At 33.6% G+C, this 25,188-nt stretch overlaps 1 protein-coding gene across 2 annotated transcripts in view; it reads left to right on the top strand.

Moving 5' to 3' along the window:
- LOC110028072 (alpha-L-arabinofuranosidase 1-like) overlaps positions 1–25,188 on the top strand; it is a 36,958-nt gene that overhangs the window by 9,816 nt on the left and 1,954 nt on the right. For both annotated transcript variants that reach the window (XM_020729784.1, XM_020729783.1), the window contains 10 exons: positions 6,070–6,215; positions 6,328–6,373; positions 6,461–6,513; positions 11,899–12,043; positions 13,297–13,415; positions 13,522–13,593; positions 13,914–14,017; positions 18,138–18,194; positions 18,942–19,140; positions 19,222–19,365. In XM_020729784.1, coding sequence (XP_020585443.1) covers positions 6,070–6,215; positions 6,328–6,373; positions 6,461–6,513; positions 11,899–12,043; positions 13,297–13,415; positions 13,522–13,593; positions 13,914–14,017; positions 18,138–18,194; positions 18,942–19,140; positions 19,222–19,365 — 1,085 coding nt within the window. The remainder of the gene's footprint in view (positions 1–6,069; positions 6,216–6,327; positions 6,374–6,460; positions 6,514–11,898; positions 12,044–13,296; positions 13,416–13,521; positions 13,594–13,913; positions 14,018–18,137; positions 18,195–18,941; positions 19,141–19,221; positions 19,366–25,188) is intronic.

Genomic DNA, 25,188 nt, shown 5'->3' with positions numbered 1-25,188 from the left:
CGAGATTACAAGTGCCTTTGCTATAGAGCAACACCCGTATGACTAATTTTGGTGATGAAAAAGGAGGGATATGAGAGTCAGTTTCAAACACAAGCCAGCTAGTACAGAGAGTTTTAGGACGTCTTGTTTGATAGCTTATGACCATGACCGCTACTGTTCAGGGAGATTCATATTGCCCTCACTTCGGATCTGGTTGAGCCAACCTGGGGTTATTTTGGTAGAATTCAACCTGATATATATGATATGCAGTCCCAGTTCAGTTATGTAGTGTATCTTCAAAAGGTTTGGCCGATATGGATGGCTACTTGTAAGTGGGGAAAACTTAAGTGTTTTGCAAGACAATGTAGCCGAAAGTGAGATTCAAACGCTTATAGGGTCGTAGTTAAATATTGTTCAGTTCTGGGAGATTACAACAGCTCCATCACCATGAATGTGTAGATAGAAGCTTCAACGTGTGCGGTTAAAGCTCTTCCAACCTCGGGAGAGAGATGCGGGTGTCTCTTGCTATAGGAGGGGAAGCCCGCGATCTCGTGACCGCGCGTGCTCCTGACTTAGGGGAATGACGCAAAGTCGAACCGAGTGGACCATGTTTGATTCCTTTCCTATCTTAGCAAGTTTCCTCATTTCATTTCATTCCTTTCTAGTCCTTTTCTATATATGTAGTATTGTATTAAGATTTAGATTTCAATTTTGATTATGTTGCTGTTAGGACAATTGCCGACATCTTCTGCACTTCACTATTCGGCTCAGGGCTCAGAACTAACCAAAGCGATAACGGACGGTCGGGCATTGTGATTTAAAATCTCGATTTCAAATTTTCTATAACTAGTAATTAACAAAATGAAAGTGCCACTTATTAAATTAAATTAAAAAAAATTAAATTAAATTTACCTCGTTACTGATTGTCCGTGTTTTCTATAAATGTTTTTTCATCCATCCCCCAACTTTTAATCCATTAAATTAACCTGAAAAATTAGTTTTAAAAATAACAGTGAGCTACATAAGCTAGTGAATATTCATACTCTTAAATCACAGTAATACTAGGAAAAAGAAAGCAAAATGCTTGTTAGTTAAACTTTTAATAAATCAATATAAACACTTAACATGCTATTCAATGAATTGCTATATCAATATAATGTCAGTATCATTCTATATCTGTATAATCGTCACAAGATCACCGTTTAAAAATAGTACAACTTAAGGTACTTCAATATCAATATTTTTTTTTATATCCATAAACGAGTACCTTAGTATTCCCTCACTAGTACCATTAAGAGGTGATTTCATCATAATCAGTCATGCACATACAATCAACCCACATAAATATATTATTCATATGCTCATTGGATTCAATTCAACATATTATATAACGCATACACCACTGCACGATAATAAACAACTACCAACATTCATAATAATATGATTGATATAGAATAGAAATCTCAATCAAAATAAAACATGTAAACGTATCATTAACTGCATGACAAGAAATAAATTATTACTATATGGTGGGGGATTTTAAGTTTATGGTGTGCCACCATAGATCTCTAAAGATTTTCCATCTAAATGATCCCAAGAGATAAAGGCATTAGCTTAGGATGACTCTAGTTGTCAGAGATCAGACTTTCTCCTACCTTACGGATGTAAGATAAGATTTATTGTTAGTTCCTATGAAGGCAAGCCTTCATATTTAATTACATCTTTAGGGCTTGAGCTGTAAAAAAAACTTCTCAATTAATATGATTTGTCAAGTTGTCAGAGATCAGACTTTCATGATTGAAGGGTCCAAATTGGAAGAATTAAGTCCAAGGAATGAGACTTGCAATCCGATGAAAAAACGTCAGGGAAAGGCCCAGGATATAGGGATTTGATCGCAAAATGGAGGGAATCTATACTCAAATTAATGTCTGAATAGTCTCGGAAAAGGATTGATAATGAATTCAAACTGAGCTTAATTTAAATTGGATTTGAATTGGATTTTGGAGTGAGTTTGAAGTCAAAAGATGAATAATGAATATAGGATTTGATCGACAAGACCAATTGGGAACCTTAAATAAGGATAGGGTCAGGTATGAAAAAATTTCTAGATGAGAAATGAGACCCTTAACTATGTAAGGAATTCTATAGGCGGACTAATCTAGACTTTAGGAATAACGTTCCCAGTTAAGATGCCCATAACTTTTTATTGTCCTGGAAATATCGGTATTCGTCGACTATGACCAGCCTCATAACCAGTAATCCCTCTTATGTGCCAGAGCATGGAGGTTTCGTAATTTTGAAGCAGTCTTAAACACTTTCGTCAGTAATAATGAGTTAGTTCATTCTAAGGTATTCCCTCTAGCCTCAGGGGGTAGGTCTGTTGTTTTGCATGTCTTAATCTTTTGTACTAGCTAGATACCTATACTAACATAGAAATCTATACTCGGACTAACCTGGGGTATGTGTGTGGTGTCTATGTTAGCTAGCTTAATGTTCATGTCGGATCTGCCCTAGGTTCAGTTCTCGTTCTTTATCTTGGTGTGTTTTAGATGCTAGTTTAAAGTTTGGTATTTGCATTAATGTTTTGTTTGATTCCTAGGTTTTGCTAGTTATATTGAGAAATCAGAGGTTTTTTAAGTTTTGAATTTTATTTTATTTGAATTTTGATGTTTGCGAAGAAAACTGAGAAGTTCTTGTCCTTGTTTTTGTTATATATGTATTTTTGTTGTTTTTGCTTTTAAACATGAAATAACATATGAAACATGAAATAATACTTAAAAAAACATAAGATAACATGTGAAACATGAAACATGTATTTTTAGCCTTGGATTAGACTTGGGTTAAGTTCAGGCTGAGTGAGTTAATTTTCTAGCTTAGGGTAGCTTAAAATTGTGCTAAGGTTTGATATGCGTTGGACCTAGGCTTCCTCGGACTAAGGTGGCTTTGATTTGATTGACCCAGGTTAAGCCGAGTTGACTTGTATTGAGTTGGGTCGAGCTTGGTTTTGGGTTTGGTTTGGTTTGATTTGGTTTGACCCGGGTTAGCTTAAGTTTGATTTGAGTTTGACCTGGGTTAAGCTGATTTGACCTTGGTTGGATTTTGTTTGATTTGGTTTGACCTGGGTTAGCTTAGATTTGAATTAGGTTAGGTTTGGGTCGGGTCAGATTTGGGTTAAGTTAGGGGCTAGGTCTGAGATGGGTCAGACCTAGGTTAGATTTGGGTTGGGTCAGACATGAGTTAGATTAGGTTTGGGTCAGGTCAGAGTTAGGTTAGGTTTGGGTCAGATCTGGGTTGGGATAAGTTCGGTCAGATCTAGGTTTAGGTTAGGGTTTGGGCTAGACAAAGTAAGTTTGGGTTAGGTTGTGCTCGTCTCAATCAAACCCAAGCCTAATCCAAGGCTTTTGAGTTAACCTAACCTAACTTAACTTAAGAAGATAATAAATTCTTAATTTAAAAGAGAGAGAAGAGAAAGTACAAGGAGGAGGCTGACTGGAGGGGAGGAGGCTCATCGGAGAAGACTTCTTCCTTCTTATTTCTCTGCCGGGGAGCAGTGAGCAGTGAACCGTGTGGAGATCATTTAGTAAAATTTTAAGTGTTTTAGAGATCATTTAGATTTAATATGAATTTTTGAATAAATCATTTTTAAAAGCGAAATAGTTCTAATAAATCAAATAAGATGCAAAAATTCAGAAAATTTTAACATGGAGCTTTTCAACTTAATATACATTCATGAAATTTTTTTTTACATTAATTTGAAGTCATTTAAATCAAAATATCTAAATTCCTAAAAAATACAAAAATTCAACAAAACAATTCATGAAAGTTCACAAAACAACCAAAATTTCTAAAAAAAGTAATAATTAAGTTTATAAGAATCATATTCACCTTTTCAGGTGATTTATGAGATTTTATAAGATCTAATAATATTAAACCTTGATATATGCCTTCAAAAAACTTATAAATAGGCTTAATTAAAAAATTAAAATAAAATATATAATAATAATAATAAACCTTTTGGGTTTATGGGGGTTTCTTGGACGACACAACCAATGGTTGTTGACAAGCCTTATGGTTTGGGCAGGTATAACTACTTGTCTAGGCCAAGTAAATCAAAAAACATCAGCAGTACTGGGATGACGGAACCATGAAATCTTGACCGACCTTGCATAAAATAAAATTTAGTTAGCTTTCAGTGCTCACTTCTGTCATAATAAATGTTTTATATGCCCACTAATCTAAATCTGATTTGCAGGGCTACTATAAGTAAATGATAAGAACCTAGGATATGCCTTTCAAGGCATTGTTTTCTTCTTTTCTTGACTCATTTTCTTTATAGAGTTAGTTAGTATTGTGATTAGTTAACTATTAACATCTGAGATATCCAAAAGAAGACGAAACATGAAGCGAAGGTGGGTCCTCAACAAAACCATCAACATTATCTCAGATGATGTTGATTAACGAGTCTGACAAGAGTTTTAGGATTTTGATATTCTTCGTCTAATACGACGTAAATCCTCACATATTTTTTTTTTTAGGTTTTTGCATGTTTGTATGTCATGCAATATCAATCATAAATTTTTAAATAAATTACAAAATTAAAATATCAAATAGCTTCTTTTTTAAATATGCAAAGCCAAATCATAAGATAGTTTAAATGTCACTAAGGTTTCCTCGGTCTCTTCGACATTTTCTACTTTTCATTTTTTTGGTTTCCGAAAATAACTATTCCACATTGAACATTTCCCATTTAATTTTTCTATAATCAATCATAAAAACTAAACTTTGAAATTTATGAAGGCAGAACCTCAATCTTAATCGAGTTTTCTTAAGTGATCTCGATAACTTAAGATGTAATTAACTATATAGGTTTTGCGTCTATAGGAGATTAGTAACCAAGATAATCTAAATCCTATCTAATCTTCAGATTAGATAGAAGAAAGATCTGTTGGTATTTTCGCAGAACAAACAAATATTCCAAATTTCTTAGTTTGAATAATTGAATCAATTATTAAGTGATATTCTCATCTTTCGAGATGACATATTACTTGGAATCTTACATAGCCGCAGGAGCAGAATCAAGCTTCCTGCAATCCCGTGGCCGCGCATGCGCTGGCTCACGGGAAGGACACAAAGCCGAACCGAGCGGTCCCATGTTTGATTCATTTCCAATTTTAGCAAGTTTCCTTATTTCTTTTCATTCCTTTCTGGCCCTTTCCTATATATGTGCTATATTAGTGTTTAGATTTTAGTTTTGATTGTGTTTCCATCATGACAGTCGTCGACATCCCCTATACTTCCCTCCACCTTCTCTCAGCCGTCAACCATCCAGCCTCAACCCCTACCCCTATATCATAGCCGCAACCCCGCAAGTCATTCGTTTTGCTGTTTAGTTGCTGTCCTGCCATCCTGACACTGCCCCATCCCCTGCACTTCCTTGCCACCCTATCTGCTTACTGCCATCTTGGACTATTAAAATATGTTGTTCACCCGCTGTCTCCGCTCACTTACTCTGCCTTCCCACTTTACCGTCACCAATCCGGACCACCAACCGCCACGAACCACCACCCATTGAATGCAACTTTAGCCTTGTTTGTCTGTGTTTGATGTTGTCATTTTTCTTTTTGGTTGTCATTTGTAACCGCCAATTTGATTTCAATAGTAATAGTTGCAACTTTAGTACTTCTAACGTTAATTTGGCTTGCTTTTTCTATGTATGATCATATTTAAATAATGCATTTTTTCATGACAATCGTTCTATATGCATGGCAACTTCTATATAATACATTTATGTGTTTTAAATCGTAAGTGTAGAAAATTTAAGTTGCTTTTACGTACTTACCACCCAATTCCTATGTATTTACATATATAACATGTAACTTTTACTTTTTTACATTTATACCACCCAAATCTTTCGTATCACCTAAAAATACTACCATTTTGACTTTTAAAAGGTGAAATGCACCTTTTCATGCATATGTAAGGCGATATGTATGTAAAAATTGAAGTTTAGTTGTTAAATTTGTAAATGCAGGAATTGATTGGTGTCTTTGTAACTCTTCCAAAATTTAATTGTACCTTGTGTTTCTGTAGGTGGTTCTTTTGTTGAGGGAGAAAGGCTAATAAATGCATTTCGATGGAGAGAGACTGTTGGTCCATGGGAAGAGAGGCCTGGTCACTTCAATGATGTGTGGAAGTACTGGACGGATGATGGATTAGGATATTTTGAATTTCTTCAAGTATGCTTTATTTTCGAGTATTTTAGTATTTTTTTCTTTACAGTTAGATACAATTTTATTTTTCTGAACTGATTTTCAAAATCTGAGTTCAACTAATGACAATATACAATAGCTTGCAGAGGATATAGGTGCATCCCCAATTTGGGTGATCAATAACGGTATTTATCTAAATCTTGAAGCTGGATAATGAAGAGCTTTATTGGCTTATACGACAATTCTCTATTTCACATTCGTTCTTGTTATAGGGATCAGCCATAATGATCAAGTTGATTCTTCAGACATTCTACCTTTTGTCAAGGTATGCTATGCAAGTATTCTTTTTTACTCTATTTTTTTTGGGTTCCTAATACTTGGGTTTATTTTATTTACCGATAATGTAGACTCATCGTTGATTTTGTAAGCATGGATCAATGGCATAGAAATGATACACATCTATTAAACTAAAAGGGCATTTACATATCTAACACCTAAACTTCGATTTTATATTTATACCACCTAAATCTAGATAAAAAATATGACTATTATAACTTTTAAGAAGTGAAATACACACTTTCATGCATAGGTAAGGTGGCATTATGTAAAAAATGAAATTTAAGTGTTAGATATGTAAATACATAGCGATTAATTGGTAAGTATGTAAATCATCCTAAACTAAAATATGAATAGTCAGAAGCCATGTAAAAAATCAGGGAATGGAAGTAGATTTCTTTCATGCATGTATTCACAAGAGAAGGGATAAAGGGAGGATTCATATTATGTATAGATTTGGAGTTTATTTTTGGTGAACTTAATGTAGGATGGTCCAGGTTTTCTCATGTAGAGCTAGCAAGAATGGAGATTTATATGCGATCTTTCATAAAATAACACGCAACTTTTGAATTCTAATTGTAAAAACAATTATTTACTATGAACTAACAATGGTTGGAATGCGATTTAAGTCAATGACCTTGTCTTTCTATTATTAATTAATAATGAAGCACTAAAGATAATGAAAGCTACTCAAGAGGTTGAAGTTTCTCTTAAAGGAAAAAAATAAAGAAATGAGGTTGTAGCAAATCTGAAGGAAGCCAATCATCTTAAATTTTTAATAAATGGAAGGGGTATTTACATACATGCCTATGTATTTTACATATATAATGCCTAAACTTTATCTTTTACATTCATACCACCCAAAATATTCTTATCACATAAAAATACCACTATGTTAAACTTTTAAAATGAAATGCACCTTTTCAAACATAGTTAAGGTGACATATATGTAAAAATTGAAGTTTAGGTGTTAGATGTGTATATACATAGGAATTGAGTCATATATATGTAAATCTTCCTAATGGAAAAATAAAATAGGGAGAGAGAGTTAGAAAGGTGAAGGAAATAAGTGATAGATGAGCAAACCTTATGCTTGAACAAAGAGATTTGATCATCAAAGAGGCTTCATTCCTCATAATATGAACGTGTTGCAAAAAAAACCATAAGAATTTACATTAACGACTGCTAAAAAGCATCAAATCACAGTTCTAAAAGAGCCACAATAGCTATTGATTAGAAATATTAACCTGCTAGAAGGACAGCCTTATCTAGTCATAGGATATAATAGGATAATAACAACCTTGGGAATATGATAATAATTGCCTAAAGAATAGATCACTTTTTATATGAATATAAAATATAGATGTTAGCTGAGTGAACTACATTATAATTCAAATTTTTTAATCCTCATCAACATTTGCCTTATCCCAACTATTTGTAGTTGGCTTTAAAATTTTTTTCTTTTTCAAAATTTAAAATAATTTTCATAATGCAAAGTGTAGAAAATAAAACGATGGAAAACTCTCAAGAGTATTTTTTCCTTTTGGCAATTCAGTGATCTCAAGAGTATAAAATGAGGTGTATTGAGAGTTGAGATATAAATGAATAATAGCGAGTTGAGTAGTGTTACTTGAAAATAGTTCTTTATCCTGGACTTCCTGGAGAACTTGGTTGACTTTGTTTCTTCTTGTATAAACCTGAAAGAGGATAATTGTACAATTTGTATTTTGATAATTTTCCATTACAAGGATGTCGAGATGAAAGATATCATCAAATTTATCATTAACATATAAATTCTCCTAAAAATGAGTTCGAGTGAAGAAGTTTCATCAAAGTAACATTCTTTAAAGTGAATTTTTATGGGTGTATGATAACACCTATACTCTTTTTGTGTGACACAATATTTTGAAAAATTGTTCGTAGGAATAATTTAATCAAATAATGTAGTGAATTTTTGGAGTCAATTAATCTTAGGGGGTATTCTGTTGACTAAACAGGTAATTGTTAGAATAATTTCTTTTCAATACTATTTTGGTATATGATTGTGCAGGAGAAGTGTCATAGTTGCCTCCAAAAGGTGAAATTTTTTGTTTTTGTTACTTCATCTTTTTGGGGAGTGTCGGGGCAAGAGATTGGTGAATAACACTCTCTTTGAAAGAATGTTGTTAATGTGTATTAAATTAATCACAAGTATTATGTGTTCGAAAAAAAAAATAGAGTTAGATTAATTTTTTAACATGATAATGAATACGGGGAGTATAATGTTAATATCGTATTTTTTTTAAATTATATATACCCTTCTCATTCAACTATAGCCATTAATAAACATAACAAAGCCAATTGCTCCAACGATATTAGTGATTTTAGGGTGTCCCTAGATATCAAAATGAATTAATAAAGAAGACTAGAAGATCTAGAATTACTTTCAAGAAAGGAAATACAAAGATGTTTAACAGTTTTTTAAGTTTCAAAATGAAAGCCTTTAATATTTATATTTATAAAAAATGAATGAAACATACATTGAAGTTTAAAAGAAGGATATCCTAAACTATTATAATGAGTCCAAATGTTGTTGATGTGAAAGAGTATGATAGTTGACCTCGATCTTTAAAAAGGTATAATCCCCTTTTTTTCTAGCTTGCCTAATCATCTTACTCATAACAAGATCATGAGAAACACAATAATCAATAAAAAAAATATAATTTTGTAGTTGTGGTTTTGATAAGTTTATGAGTAGATAAAATGTTAACTTTACTGAGGGTTAGGTTGGGTATTTCTCTATTCTGCAATCATTTTTAAGGATTTATCCGCATCTTTTATTTTGTTATTGCTAGGCAGGGTTTGTAAGTTTGAAATATGTTGACAATGTTTATCATGTTGTCGATGACCCCTTAATCTAGGTTCGATGAAGGGGAAAAACTATTAGTGACACTAAGAGCATAATAATTAAAAATCACACCATTCTAAGCAAGTGAGAAAGATCCAAATAATTTTTCTTTGGAATTGAGAAAATTACTTAATTTGTTAATTTCTTTTGAATTGAGTCATTCTGTCTCCATTAGGTAGGCATGCCCATTTTATTTTCGTCTTTACTTCCTCCATGTTCTCAGGATTTTACATGAAATTCCCAACATTTGTTTTTGGCTTGTCACATCTTTTTGTAGTTGTTGCATTAGAGATTTTTTCTAAAGAATATTGTTCTTCTTTTGGAGAAGGTTCTGTGATAGAAAATCCCTTGCAATGGAATTTAAAAATTGTCATGATAGATATCCTGAGGGTTAGATTATCGATCATTGCCGTCTTTTTTCCTTCTTCAGCTCGAACAAGAGAGAATACTTAAATCAGAGAAGGAAAATTTTCTTTTCTTAAGACTTGGATTCAAATTTGGTCAAGTTCATTGTTAAGTCCTGACAAAAATTCAAAGATCCTCTCTCATTCGATGAATTTATAAGGATTGCCGCATTCTTACTGTAGGACCTCTTGGGATCTTGGTAATAGTCCAACTCTAACTCGCAACCTTGCTCTAATACCATGTATAAAATAAAAATTGAAAGGAAGTCATGAGAGAAGAGATGAATGCTTTAGAAAAAAATTTATACATAGGAGATCACTAAATTATCAAAAGGAAAGAAGGTTAAGGTTGGAAATGAAGACCCTAATCTTAGAGAATAAAAATAAAAGTTGAATGTGAAAACTTTAACCTTGGAGAATAAGAACAAAATTTGGAAGTGAAAACCTTGACCTTAGAGAATAAGAATAAAGACTGGAAGGAACACCTCAACCTTATTCTGATACCTTGTAGAAAATAAAATAACAACAACAACAACAACAATAAAGCTTTAATCCCACTACGTGGGGTCGGCTACATGAATCCTTTTTCTCCATTGCGTCCTATTTAGTGTCATATTTTTATTTAGTTCTAGTAAATTAAGATCATTTTTACAATAAGCCCAAGTCTTCCTAGGTCTACCTCTGCCTTTCTTAACACAAGTCAAATCTAAAACATCTACTCTCCTAATCAGATCATCAGATGGTCGACGTTTAATGTGACCGAACCATCTAAGACGACTTTCTTTAATTTTGTTCGTCACAGGAGCTACACCAACCATATCACGGATATATTCATTTCGCATTTTGTCTCTAAGTGTAAAGCCACTCATCCACCTAATCATTCTCATCTCGACAACACTTAACTTATTATTATGCATCCCTTTTAAAGGCCAACATTCAACGCCATAGAGCATTGCAGGTCTCACCACCGTCTTATAAAATTTTCTTTTCAGTCGAAGCGGTACTTTTCTATCACACAAAAAGCCCGAAGCATTCCTCCACTTCAACCAACCAACTGGAATTCTACTATTGACATCCCCATCTATATCACCATCGCTTTGAACAACGGACCCAAGATATCTAAATCGTTCACACCTTTTAATAATTTGATCACCCAAAGTCACACTTCTGTCACTAGAGCTATTGTTACTAAAATTACATTCCATGTATTCTCTTTTAGTTCTACTTAAATGAAGGCCTTTAGACTCCAATGTAGACCTCCATAATTCAAGTTTTTTGTGGGCTTTTTCTCTCTTCTTATCCACGAGAAGGATATCATCAGCAAAAAGCATACACCAAGGTAAATCCTCCTATAAATGTCCAGTAAGCATCATATCACTTGAGCGGGAAAAATTATCTTAAATTGTCCCAAATCGTGAAGACCTTTCTAAAGATAAATGGAAATATCCAACACCTTGTGGACCTACTTCCAGGCCCAAAGACCCAAATTTGTTACATTGAAAAAGAATTAATTCCATAACCATGACATGGTTGTGAAAGACCATTCTACCGAAAATCAACAATTTTTTTATGCTTCTTTAGAAACAAAAATAAGTTATAAATCTACTGAAAATAACCAAGTTATAAATAAATCTATTTAACCTATCCTAAATATATATTGTAGCATAACAGATCATGCTCTGGATTTAAGAAAATTTTGAAACATGATCTAATCTCTGTTATGTTGCATACCTAATTATTTATTGAACTTATTTTACAGCGTTGGTTCTGCTATAGGTCATTATTTGCATGGAAGGTTTACATACATGCCACTTACTTTATATGTATTTACATGTCTAATACCAAAACTTCAATTTTTAAAGATATGCCACCTTGCCTGTGCATGAAAAGGTGCATTTCATTCATTAAAATTAAAATACTGGTATTTTTTATGTAATATGAAAGCTTTGGGTGGTTTTAAAGTTAAAGAAGTATAGTTTAGCTGTTAGATATGTAAATGCATAAGAATTGGCGGTATGTATGTAAATGCCTTATTTTCATCGGTCATGTTGTGTTTGTATTCTTACCTGTTTCCTTTCTGCAGGATACCCTTGATAGTATTGAGTTTGCCAGGGGAAATTCACGCTCAAAATGGGGCTCTGTCAGAACAGCAATGGGGCATCCAGATCCTTTTCAACTTAACCTAATTGCAATTGGGAACCAGGATTGTTTCAAACAAAATTATCGAGGTTATACTTATATTTAATTAGGGGCATTTACTTACGTACCACCCAATTCCCATGTATTTACATAATCAATACCTTAACTTTGATTTTTTACATTAATATCACACATATCTTTCATATCACGTCACAAATGCCCCTATTTTAAATTTGTAAAAGGTGAAATACATCTGTTCATGCATAAATACGGTAGCATATATGTAAAAATTGAAGGAAGTTTAGGTGTTGTGTTAGATATGCAATTACATAAGAATTTGAGCGGTATTTATGTAAATCTTCCTTTCATTTAGTGGTCAGCATGGCTTGAAAATGCTGTTACGATATACTAGACTTTGCATATCAAGCGAAACTTTGCATTTTGTAATTTTTATTTTGTAGTTCTTCTTGTGGTTTAACTTTGCAATCATTATCTTACTTTTTTGTTTTGCGAATTAAAATCAAAATTTTAAATTATCTGCATAAATTATTGATGTCAAGCTTAACTTTCTTGTTGAAGAGCTTTATGTTTCAATGAAAGTTTTTAATTTTGTGGCCTTGATTTTTATATCGAGATACATATTCTGCATAGCCAGGCTTTCATTGCGATTGGGGAAACAAATGTGGAATGCCAACATAAGATATCAAAATATATTTAAGCAAAAAATCTAATTGTGAAAGACCAGCACACTATTTCCAAACAAACTCCATTATATTATATATGTAAACTTCGACTTTTCTCGGACAACTAGAGAATTACAAGTAGGCCCTTCACCAAAAGGTACATTGTTAGAATAACCCTCCATGGTAAATAACCCTCCATGGTAAAGTTCATCAAACAGCCTTGAGGCTGTGTAAGTACTATATTTCAATTATGCAACTACATCTATTTGGCTCTCTGAAATTTCATATGATTGGAATGATAGTTCTATTCACTGCTTTTGTAGATGAAAACCAACTTTATGTGTCATTTCTTCTGTTGATTGAAAAATAATTTTTTTTCGAAGATTTACATACGTACCACTCAATCCCTGTTTATTTACATATCTAACACCTAAACTTCAATTTTTACTTATATGCCACCTCACCTATGGTTAAAAAGGTTTATTCACCTTTTTAATGTTAAAATAGTGAAATTTTGATATGAAATATTTAGGCGGTATTAATGCAATAGTCAAAGTTTAGATGTTGGATATGTAATTACGTAAGAATTGGGGGCTATTTATGTAAATGCCCACCATTTCTTATGTTGCATCGCATGCACATTGACTTATTATGTACAGGAAACTACCTGAAGTTCTATTCCCTTATAAAAGCTGCCTATCCGGATATGAAAGTCATCACAAACTGTGACGCTTCTTCTCAACAACTCGATCATCCTGCTGATCTGTATGATATTCATGTAAGAATGTTGATAGCTCCCTGTTCTCAAGTTTGTAAGACTTAACTCACTTCGGTTCAGTGTGTGCAACATAGGTTGGACTAATAATAATCCTCGTTACTGCTAGGTTTATACGTCGGCTTCAGACATGTTTTCAAGGGTTCATCAATTTGATCGGTTAAGCCGTACTGGTCCCAAGGTGGGGTGAATTGAGGCCTATTTTTCATAAGCATCATGTCAATTTTTACATACATACGGCCACATTCCTATGCATTTACATGTCTAACATTTAAATTTTGTTTTTTTATATTTATTCCACACAAATCTTTCACATCACACCAAAAAGATCACTTTTTTAACTTTCAAAAAAGTGAATACACCTTTTCATGCATAGGAAAGTGAGGTATATTTGTAAAAATTAAAGCTTAGGTGTTAGATATGCAAATATATAGGAGTTGAGTGGTATGTATGTAAATCTTCCAATTAATTTTGCACGCAGTTGATTTCTTATACTTTCAGGCTTTTGTTAGCGAGTATGCTGTGACTGGAAAAGATGCGGGCAAAGGAAACCTCCGGGCAGCGTTAGCAGAAGCAGGTTTTCTTATTGGGTTGGAAAAAAACAGGTTTTTTATCCTTTCTTTGAGGGGTTCTGATTATTTTTTGACTATATTTTAAGTGTTTCAACACGCAGAAAATCATCTTACCACATTTGATTTGCATTTTGATATTAGTTTAGGTTGATCAAGCTGGACCTTGCCCAATGCACAACATGTTTGGGGCTTAATGCTTGTCCGAACTTTGTAAAACTTTCATTGATGTAGGACATGGATACCATTTACACAATCTAAGATGTTACGTCAAGCTCAGAATCTATTAAATTTGTAACCTGTAAGAATGGAGAAAATATTATTTTGATTTATCTGTAAATCAGGTAAACATTAATAGGATCATGGGTTTTGATTGAGCTTGAATCATCAACGACCTCCTTGATGGAACATTCATATGTAACATTGGGGAAAATAGTTGTAACATCGCAGTGAGAAAATTGAGGAGTAACTAAAGTACTTTAGTAGCTAGAATTGTTATTTTCCCAGACGAGGATCTTGAATTATTTGTAGCCCAACTAGGGGGGTGCATTATCTGGTGAATACTAAAAAATATTGGTCACAATTTTGTTTGGTGGGTTGGTTCAGTTGTTGAAGTACTAATTTGATTTTTGTTTTTAATTTTGACTTAATTGAGTTTTAATTATTGATTAATTTTTTTAAACCGATCATAATATAAAATTAAATTGTGTATTTTTTTTAAATATTAAATCAATAAAATCTGTGAACTATTAATAAGCAAGTGATTGAAAGTTAACATTCATATTATTTATTTCACATGCCAAAATTATAGTCTAAAGGTGATAAGGTTCATTGTTAAAGTCAATTACAATTTGGTCCAGTTAGTCGAACTACACAAATTAAACTTTGGTTTTGTTTGGTTAGGCTTGAAAAATAGTTTGGTTTGTTTAGTTTAAAATTTTAGAACCAAAATCATTTGGTTTAGTTAGTTTGTAAATCAAGACAATGTCAGTGATCTTTGAGATGGAGGAATAAGGGAGATATTGTCTTCTAATAAATATACATTAGCAAATGTAGATAGTAACTCAAGAGAGAAAAAATGAGTCTCAAGAGCATGAAAAACCCTTAATGGGCCAAAGCTGAAGAAGCAATTCCTAGCATGCTTGCTGACACTATATGATCACTAGTATCTACAGCACAAATTTCTTGTATGTCCAGACCATGATCAAAGAACAATTCCTAACAATATGAACCCTTGAAGAAGATTTTTTCGTCAATTTTGGATGCACTCGAAAGCATGAATTGGAAAATTGACGATAATTTTTAGCTAATAGTCACATGAAAAATTGTTTTATCATACTTGAGATAAAGTAGCAAAAACTTTAATCTCAACAAGATCACATGCGATAGATGAATGAGAGAGTTTGGCAATGGCTTCATCCACCTTTATTGGTTTTCTTAGAATTGATAACAATGAACATAGTGTAGATTGATTGCTGTAGTGGATATTTAGGTGATGGAAAATAACCCAAATTGGTGTAATACTATGAAGCATAGATACAAACACGGGAACACAAACACGACACGATACGAAGACATGACATATATTAAAAAATAGAACACAACACGTCATATATACATTTTTATATTTAATTAATTATTAATATGAAATAAATATTTTTTTATTATTCTTTATTAAAAATATAACAACACAAATTATACAAGAATAAAATTTAATTTCATAAATTTAATTTATAATTTATATAAAACCTTGTGCTTATGAAAATTAATTTTTAAAATTAGATATAATATGATTCAAAAGAATTCATCTAACTTATCTACTAAAATTTAAAAAATCATATGATTACAAAGATGTAATTACTAATGCTCGGTTTCGACAATTATTGAATACACTTTCGATGCTCAATTTTGGTGAATGTTAGAGGGAGCTTCAACATGACGAGAGATAGGACAGTTTCAACTATGAAAAATAGTTAATACTATACATATATTTATAAATTTCTAATTTATGTATCCCATTTTCTTGAAATCTTTTTGAGCTCACGTCTGATGCGGTGTTGATGTGTGTCCTAGAAATGTCTAACCTGAAAAAAATTCAGACATATATTTGTAGTATTGGAGAAGTGTCATGGCCTTTCAGACAAGTGTCTGACACGTGTAACACGTTTTTAAAAGTGTAGGTGCTACATAGATGGAATAGGGGGGTTCCTTAAAGGTATAAAAATATGAAATCCACTTCAACATATGCATCAGTTGACTATATATATAATATGAAAGCGAAGAAAAAAGTCTAGGTCAATATGATTTCCAGAGTTAATTTGATAAGCACAAAGTAGTAGCTTAGAAGACCAATAAAAATCACCAATTAGACGAAGATCAAACTAGAAGATCCAAATAAGCTTTAAGCTCAAATGACCATAGTAAAATTAACCAACCAAAGTATAGGAAAAACGCGTTGTCATATCGAAAAATTGTCTCCAAAAAAGAGAGAATGCGAGGGCAGAGAGAGAGCAACTTTACCTTAAAATGTAGTGGGTGGTTTGTTTCTCGTAGATTCCAAGCCATACTAAAAGAATATAGAAAAACTCATTCTTGGATCCATTTGCAAAGATCCCTTCTTTGTATTATCTTGATTGAACGAAAACATGCGAGTAGTAGTCGCGACTCGCGAGAAGCAGAGCACCATCATCCAAAATAATCCGGGAAGTAGGTGAACCATTGAGAACCGTCAGTACATTAAAAGTCAATACTAAAATAGGAGTTTATAAAAACAAAGCATTAGTCTTATCCTTGATGCCAATGGTGGAACACAGATAAATAGGGTAAATGAGCTTGTGCATGCGTAAATGGTTATGCAACAATATCATTTGATTTATGGTTTATTTTAGCTTTATTAGGGGTCTAGTCATTATTGTAATTTATATTTTCTCTTGCAATTTTTTATTTTGTGCATTTTGTTATGTGATAAGTTGTGGCTCCCCTCTATAGAAGAAGATGATAAACGAAGGTCTCTTGTTAATTGCAAGACAAATATGCTTCAAGTTTCTTCCTAATTTTGATATTGTTTCGGAAGATTTAGTCATGACTGCCTATATATAAGGATATCATGACCTTGAATTTTGATTTTGTTAAATGATGATTGAAATTGTGTTCCAATTCCCTCCCAACTTTTGATTGGTTTCTCTAATTCTTCTTCGTCCTTGCCCACGGTTCTTTTCTTCGTGAACTACATGGTGCATGATTTATAGAATAAGAATACTATAAGAAGTCAATATGTGCATTTTTGGCTGTCGTTAACCCTGATATTCAATCGGCATAAACTTTTCCCAATGAATAACACCTTTCAGCCTGTAATTCATGTAAATCAAATTGAGCACTAGTAAATAGTCTATTGATCTTAGCGATCAGTCTGCACTAGTGCTATTTTGACTGCTTAAATTAGGAAATTATCCATCGTAATTATTCAGTGATATAAACCACTCAAATTTGGTTTTATGCTGCTAGTTGTGATTTGAGATTTCTCTGTTCAATATATTGCTAAGGGGCAATTTGATATTGCTGTTTACCGAAGTCTGTTATATAATGTTATGTTATTAGAAAGATGTCATGTTTGTTTCACTGATATTTAAATAATAATTTCATAAATGACATTTGAAGTTCTAAATTGTTGATATCACCAACATCTAAATGTGAGGCCATTTAAATTAATGAAAAAAAAAAAAAAAAAGATTATAATTATCATTAATCTTTCTAGATAAGCACTAAATTGTTGGGGGATTTACATACATATCACACAAGTCTAATATACTTACATATCTAACACCTGAACTTTGATATTTGCATGCTTATCACTCAAATATTCGACACGACATCAAAAATATTACTTTTACTAACTTTTTAAAAGTGAAGTACACATTTTCATGCATAGGTTTGTAATAACAAATGTTTATAAATGTAAATATCAACTTCAGGTATTTGATATGTAAATACATAGGAATTTTGTTGTATGTAAAATTTTCTAAATTGTTTAAACAAGATAAAATTGAATCCAACACATTGCTTTTGAGAATGAACACTGTTATCCTCAAAGATGGCAATTTAATGTTTGTTTGATTTTGAAAGCCAATTTTTCTAGCTCATCACTATTTGTATGCAGCGACGCGGTTGAGTTGGCAAGTTGTGCGCCTCTTTTCGTAAATGACAATGACCGCAGGTTTTCTTCTTTCATAATGTTATCATTTTTTATGAGTTTCACTTATTATTATTTTTTTTATTAATTAATATTTGATTTCTATAAAAAATGATATCCATGTGGTCGAATTTGAACTCCAAACAGGCATATTGTATCCTGAATGCTGTATGATTTTTGCCTTGAAGAAGTGCTCTATGCAAATTAATTTATGTAATGTTGAAAATTTATCTTCTTGAGGTTGCTTTATGCTATATGAGAAGATTTGGAATAGTAATTCTCCACAATTAAATCATAGTAAAATCTAAGACGGCTGTAATAAAACATAGCCATCAATTCAATGAACTTAAATATAATTATTTGGAAAATTTACATGCATACCACTCTATTCTTATGTATTTACATATCTATTATCTAAATCTCAATTTTTACATGCACACCACTTTTCCTTTGCATGAAAAAGGTGTATTTCACTGTTTTAACAGTTAAAATGGTGGTATTTTTTATGTGATGACAGATTTGGTTGGCATAAAAAGCAAAATTTTAACTGTAGATATGTAAATTCATAGAAGTTGAGTGGTATGTATGTAAATGCCCCTAATTATTTATGAATTTTTATCACTTCAATTTTTTGTTTTCTTTTCTTTACCTGTCAGTGTTGAATATGCTCTTCTATTTCCCACTACTTAAAGATTTTTAGCTTATGAAATGAAAGCAACTCTCTTTTTAATCAAACCTTAAAATTATGAATATGATCTTTTGCACGAGAAGATTTAATCCGGATGCCATAGTTTTCAACTCATGGCAACAATATGGCACCCCTACCTACTGGATGCAACATTTCTTCAAAGAATCAAGCGGCGCAATCTTCCACCCCTCCATTCTTCAAAGCACTTCAGCTTCTTCTTTGGCCGCTTCTGCCATAACATGGCTTAGTTCAGAAGACGGCCGGACTTACCTTAGAGTGAAGGTTCTACGACCTTTTTTGTAACAAACTACGTTTTACACTGTGGAATGTTCATGACATATTCTGTAATTTTTTTTTTTGCAGATTGTCAATTTTGGCAATGATTTTACAAATATTGAAATTGTTTTGACTGGATTACAAAATGCCATCAATTCATTTGGATCAAAAAAAATTCTGCTGACTTCACAGAATTCTATGGATGAGAATTCCTTTAATGAACCAACAAAGGTATGTTATCTGCTAAAGCCTTAAATTTGCTTTCATTGCATGAATTTTTTTTTTATTTGCTAGTTTTTATAATGAATTATTGAGGTTTGTTTATGGATGATATGATCAATTAATTGAAAATTGAATGAAAGGGGAAAATGTGGGTTGAAGTTTGGGCATTGATGATTTTAATTAAGATTTTAATTAAAACATAATTAACCTTGAAGGATAGTTACTTTTCATTTAATATAGTTAATTAATTTATTAAATAATTATCCATGCCGAAACATGATTTATTACTAATAAAATGTTTACCTCCTAATTAAATCCTACTTAAATTTATAAATAGCCTAAGGAAATAGTTAATTACCAATTACTCTTACTACTTTCAAATTAATTAATACCCTAAGCTTAAGTACAATAAATAAATACTGAGAAGATATAAATGAATTAAACTCCAAATTTAATTAATCCCTTGCCTAAGAATACTTCTGAAATATTCTCTTAGAAACATTAATTAATCATTACAGTATTAATTATGAAATGTGAACAATTTATTAATTTAATTAAATATAAATAGGCACTTGTTAAGCTAGTTCAATTGTTTATTTACTAATTCTTACAGTCATTCTATCATGTCTAAAATTGTAGTTAGATACTGTTGAAAAATTAGGGCGAAGAAAAACAGAAATCAACGCAAATTCAGAAGAATACAGATTTAACGAGGTTCGGCACCTACATTCTCGAGAGCAAAGCGGCGAATTCCTTTCAATATTCAGAAAAGAGATTACATAATTTGGGATAACACCTAGGGTTACATACATACTATTTATAACTCTAGAAAACCCTGGAGTGCAATATGTAATTACCAAATTACCCTTGTACCTCACCCGCAACCCGCATAAGTAAACTCCCCTGATCTGGACAGAATCTTCCGCTTCGCTCCAGAATCTGTCACCTTGGCGAATATTCAGCCTCTTAGGATAAATACGTCATGGAGTTTCTTACATACCAAATGTGGGTTGAGCCACCATGCTTCTCTAGCTACTGCAAACATTCAACAAGTCCAAGCAATGCAAGAACTTGTTGATAGTAACTGACTTGGTCAACATATTAGCTGCATTCTCATCAATATGAACCTTCTGCAACAGTATCTCACCAGAAACAATCAATTCTCTGATCTTGTGATACCTGACATCAATGTGCTTGGTTCTCGCATGGTACACCCGGTTCTTAGCCATATAAATAACACTATGACTATCACAATGCAACTGAACTCTACATTGTTCAACGCTCAGTTCCTTTACTAGCCCAGCTAGCCATAAGGCTTCTTTTGCAGCTTCAACTACTGTCATGTACTCAGCTTCAGTTGTAGATAATGCCACAATAGACTGAATTGTTGATTTCCAACATACAGACCCTCCACCAAGAGTAAACACATACCCAGTTGTAGACCTTCTGCCATCCAAATCAGCAGCATAGTCAGAATCAATGTACCCTACAACTGAAGGATCATCCTGCTGACTGCCAAAAATAATTTCATATTCTACAGTACCTTTCAGATACCTGAAAATCTACTTGACTGCTTTCTAATGTCGCCTTCCAAGTCTAGTCATGTATTTGCAGACTTGAATAACAACATGAGCTAAATCAGGACGAGTACATACCATTGCATACATCAAACAACCAACTGCACTGACATATGGAACACTTGTCATGTCTTCGATTTCTGTATCTGTCTTAGAACACTGTTCTGAAGAAAACTTAAAATGATTTGCCAATTGAGTGCTCACAGGCTTTGCTTTGCTCATCTCAAACATTTCCAGCACTTTCTCAACATAGCCTCGTTGAGATAAACATAATCGTCTTGAGTCTCTGCCTCGATGAATCTTCATTCCAAGAATCTTCTTCGTATGACCTAAGTTTTTCATGTCAAATTCCTGGTTCAATAAAACTTTCAAACCACAGACATCATTTATATTCTTTGCAGCAATCAGTATATCATCAACATACAGTAACAGAAAAATAATAGAACGATCATCAAGACTCTTCACATAATCACAACAATCATGCTCACATCTCTTGTAGCCAATCTGAATCATGTAGGAGTCAACTGCTTGTACCATTGTCTTGGAGACTGTTTCAACCTATACAGCGATTTCTTTAACCTGCAAACTGGATGTTCATGTCCGGGTAGAGTGAACCCTTCCGGCTGCTCCGTGTAAATTTGCTCTTCCAGATCACCACGCAAGAAAATAATTTTAATATCCATCTGCTCTAAATGCAAATCTCAAATGACTACTAATGCAAGCACTGCCCTGATTGAAGTATGTCTGACCATAGGAGATAATATTTCATCATAATTTATCCCCTTCTGCTGTGAAAATCTCTTTGCTACCAGTCGAGCCTTGAACTTTTCCCCTTCTTTTTTTGATACTGCTGGTTTCCTTTTGTACACCCACTTGCAATCAATAACCTTCTTTCCCTCAGGAAGTTGAACTAGCTCCCATGTGCGATTTTTCAGAAAAAACTCTATCTCCTCAACCATTGCACCCATCCATTTCTCTTTCTCCTGACTAGTGATAGCTACTTGAAAAGTGACTGGATCATCGCTGCTGATGAGAAATGTATAAGAGACAAAGTCTTTATAACCCAATCTGCTAGGAGGCCTTATATTGGTGCTTCTCTGTCTGTCTCTAGCTAGATTATAATTTTGAAGATCATCTGGAATGGAATCACCAGGTGTTGAATTTGAACTTTCAACTCTCTCAGTTTTTTCTGGATGCTGTTCTAAATCCATCTGCACTTCATCTGAACTGAAACTGTTCCTTGCACCTTATCTTGATTCTGCTGTAACATGGACTGTTCATCAAAAACTGCATCTTTGCTGATCACCATCTTCTTTGCAATCGGATCCCAAAACTTGTATCCTTTTACACCTTTCGTATAGCCCAGAAAGATGCACTTTTTGGATTTTGTATCAAGTTTTGATTTTTCATCTCCAGGTATATGCACATAAGCAGGACAACCAAAAATCCGTAAATGATCGAACTTAACTGAATTACCTGTCCATACCTCTTCTGCGACCTTGTCACCCAACGATGCCCGAGGTGATCTATTTATGAGATAGCATGCAATATTCACAGCCTCCGGCCAGAAACTTTTAGGAAGTCTTGCATTCAGCCCTAAATATCTTGCCCTTTCAGTTAAGAACATGTTCATTTTTTTGTCACACCATTTTGTTGTGGTGTTTTGCGCACTGAAAAATGCTTCTGAATCCCATACTCACAAAATTTTTGAAACTGCGAATCTGTGTATTTTGTGTCATTATCGAATCTTAAATACTTGATCTTTCTACCAGTTTGGTTCTCCATCTCAGCTTTCCACAGCTTGAATTTAGAAAGACTTTAGATTTCTGCTTCAAGAAATACACTCAAACTCTCCTTGAGAAATCATCAATAAAGTTAACAAAATGCTGAGATCCTCCCAATGACGATTCCCTGGTAGGGCCCCATACATCAGAATGCACATAATTAAGAATCCCTTTAGTTTTATGTTTTTCAGTCATAAAACTAACTCTATTATGTTTTCCAAGAACACAAAACTTACAAAGATCAAACTTGCAACTTTTAACACCATGCAATAGATTTCTTCTATGCAATTCCGTCATCCCACGTTCACCGAGATGACCCAGACACATATACCATAACTTTGTATTATCATCATCCGACTCCACAGAATGAACTCCACCTACAACTGTACTCTCCAACAATTTGTAGATATTGTCTGCAGTTAACTTTCCTTTCATCATCGTCAGTGCACCCTTAACATGCACCCTTAACTGCACCCTTAACAATTCTGATGGTTTCCCTATCCTCATCTACCTTGGGAATGAAATCATTTCTATGTAAAGTGGCTAAGGAAATCAAATTCTTCTTCAGATATGAAATATGTCTGACATCACATAACATTCTTACTGTGTCATCATACATCCTAATCCTGACTTTTCTAATACCAACAATATTGTAGCATTTATCGTCACCTAGATAAACTGAGCCAGAATTAGTTGACCTGTATGAAGTAAACCACTCCATGTTAGGTGTTATGTGATAAGAGTATTCTGAATCAAGAATTCATGTATCCGTGAACTGAGTTGATGAAACTGAAAGCATATCGCCATCACTGCAATCTGAATTGTCACTTTGCACCACATTTACAGTCTTCGATGATCCATCACCACATCACCATTCTCCCTTCTTGAGCTTTGGACAATCTCTCTTCATATGACCCGACTCCTTGCAATTGTAGCACTCTGACCCGACTCCTTGCAATTGTAGCAATGAATTGTCTTTTTGTCTTTGGACTTGGATATGAAGTTTCTTAACCCTGCATTCTGCTTTCGCTGGTTGTGAGCCAACAATGCTGTAGTAATCTCATCAACTTTGATAGTTTTTTTCCCATATGTAAGAGTAGTCACTAGGTGTTCATAGGAAGAAGACAATGAATACAACAAATTTATCGCTCGATCTTTATCCTCATTATTCACATCAAGTCGTGACAAGTCTGTGATTATTTGATTGAAGTTATTAACATGCTGCACCAGATCAAAACCTTCTTGCATCTTCAGCCCATACAAATTTTGCTTCAGATACAATTTATTCGTCAGAGATTTAGTCATAAACTGAGTTTTCAATTTCTTCAATATCTCCCATGGAGATTTTCAATTCATCACGCGATACATAACTTTATTTGTCAGACATATGCGTATAGTTGTTGTCGCTCGTTGTTACAGTTCTTCCCAATCTTCATCCTCCATGACATTTGGTTTTGCTGCCCACAAAGCTTTCAAGATTCCATGTTGAGTCAATAGATCTTTTACTCTTGTTTGTCACAATCTGAAGTTACCAGTTCCATCGAACTTCACCACCTCAAATTTTGCACTAGAAAATGTCATTTGAAAACAACTCCTGCAACAAATTATTCTGCAACTCCTTACTCAAAATCTTTTTAACCTTACTCAAAATCTTTTTAAAAAGAAAAAGAAGGATTGAAAAAGTCCCTTAATTAAGTTTTCCAGAAAATAACAGGCTTTTTTTTTAAATAAAAGATTGAAATATTTTCTTAATTTAGCTTCTTTAATTAAACATTTCATTTCTGTGGAGATTCCCTATCTTCTTCACGCAGCTCCAGCAAATTTGGAAAATCCTTCCCAGCAAAGGAAATTTGCAGATTCAGAAAATCTTCCTGCTCGAGTTTCTTTCTTCCCCAGAAAAGAAAATGTTTCCAGAAAGGAAATTCCCTCTCTACACCGCCGATCCTTAGCACCCACAGGAGGAATCGTTGTCGAACCGATAGCCTTCGCACCTTCCTTTTGTGATCAGCCTTCCTCGGTGAACAACCTGCCGCGAAAAGATCTCAGCCTCCGCGAAATGGTTCCTGTGAACAGATCCTTCCTCCGCGAACACTCTGGTCGCGTCGAAGAAGCACTGTAGCCTTTCTGTGTCGCGAACTTCTCTCTGCCTTGCGAAAACCTTCGCCTGCTCGAACCGTCCGAAGTTTCATGCAGAACCGATCGCAGAAGAACAAAAAACCGCACCTTCTTCTTTCTTTGAACTTCGAACTGCGCCAAATCGGACGCCTAGCCGCCAAATTCCTCAACCAAAATCTTCTTCATTTCTGTGCTGTCGAATTTTTTTTTTCCTGCCCTTGAACCAGGCTCTGATACAACTTTTTTAAAAATTAGGGCGAAGAAAAACAGAAATCGACGCAAATCCAGAGCACAAAGATTTAACGAGGTTCGACAAAGATGTCTACGTCATTGGGAGCAGGGCGGTGAATTCCCAA

Source organism: Phalaenopsis equestris, unplaced genomic scaffold (genome assembly GCF_001263595.1).
Source record: "Phalaenopsis equestris unplaced genomic scaffold, ASM126359v1 Scaffold000488, whole genome shotgun sequence".
Taxonomy (NCBI): Eukaryota; Viridiplantae; Streptophyta; class Magnoliopsida; order Asparagales; family Orchidaceae; genus Phalaenopsis; species Phalaenopsis equestris.
Note: the sequence above shows the minus strand (reverse complement) of the source record. Positions and strands in the feature narration are given on the sequence as shown.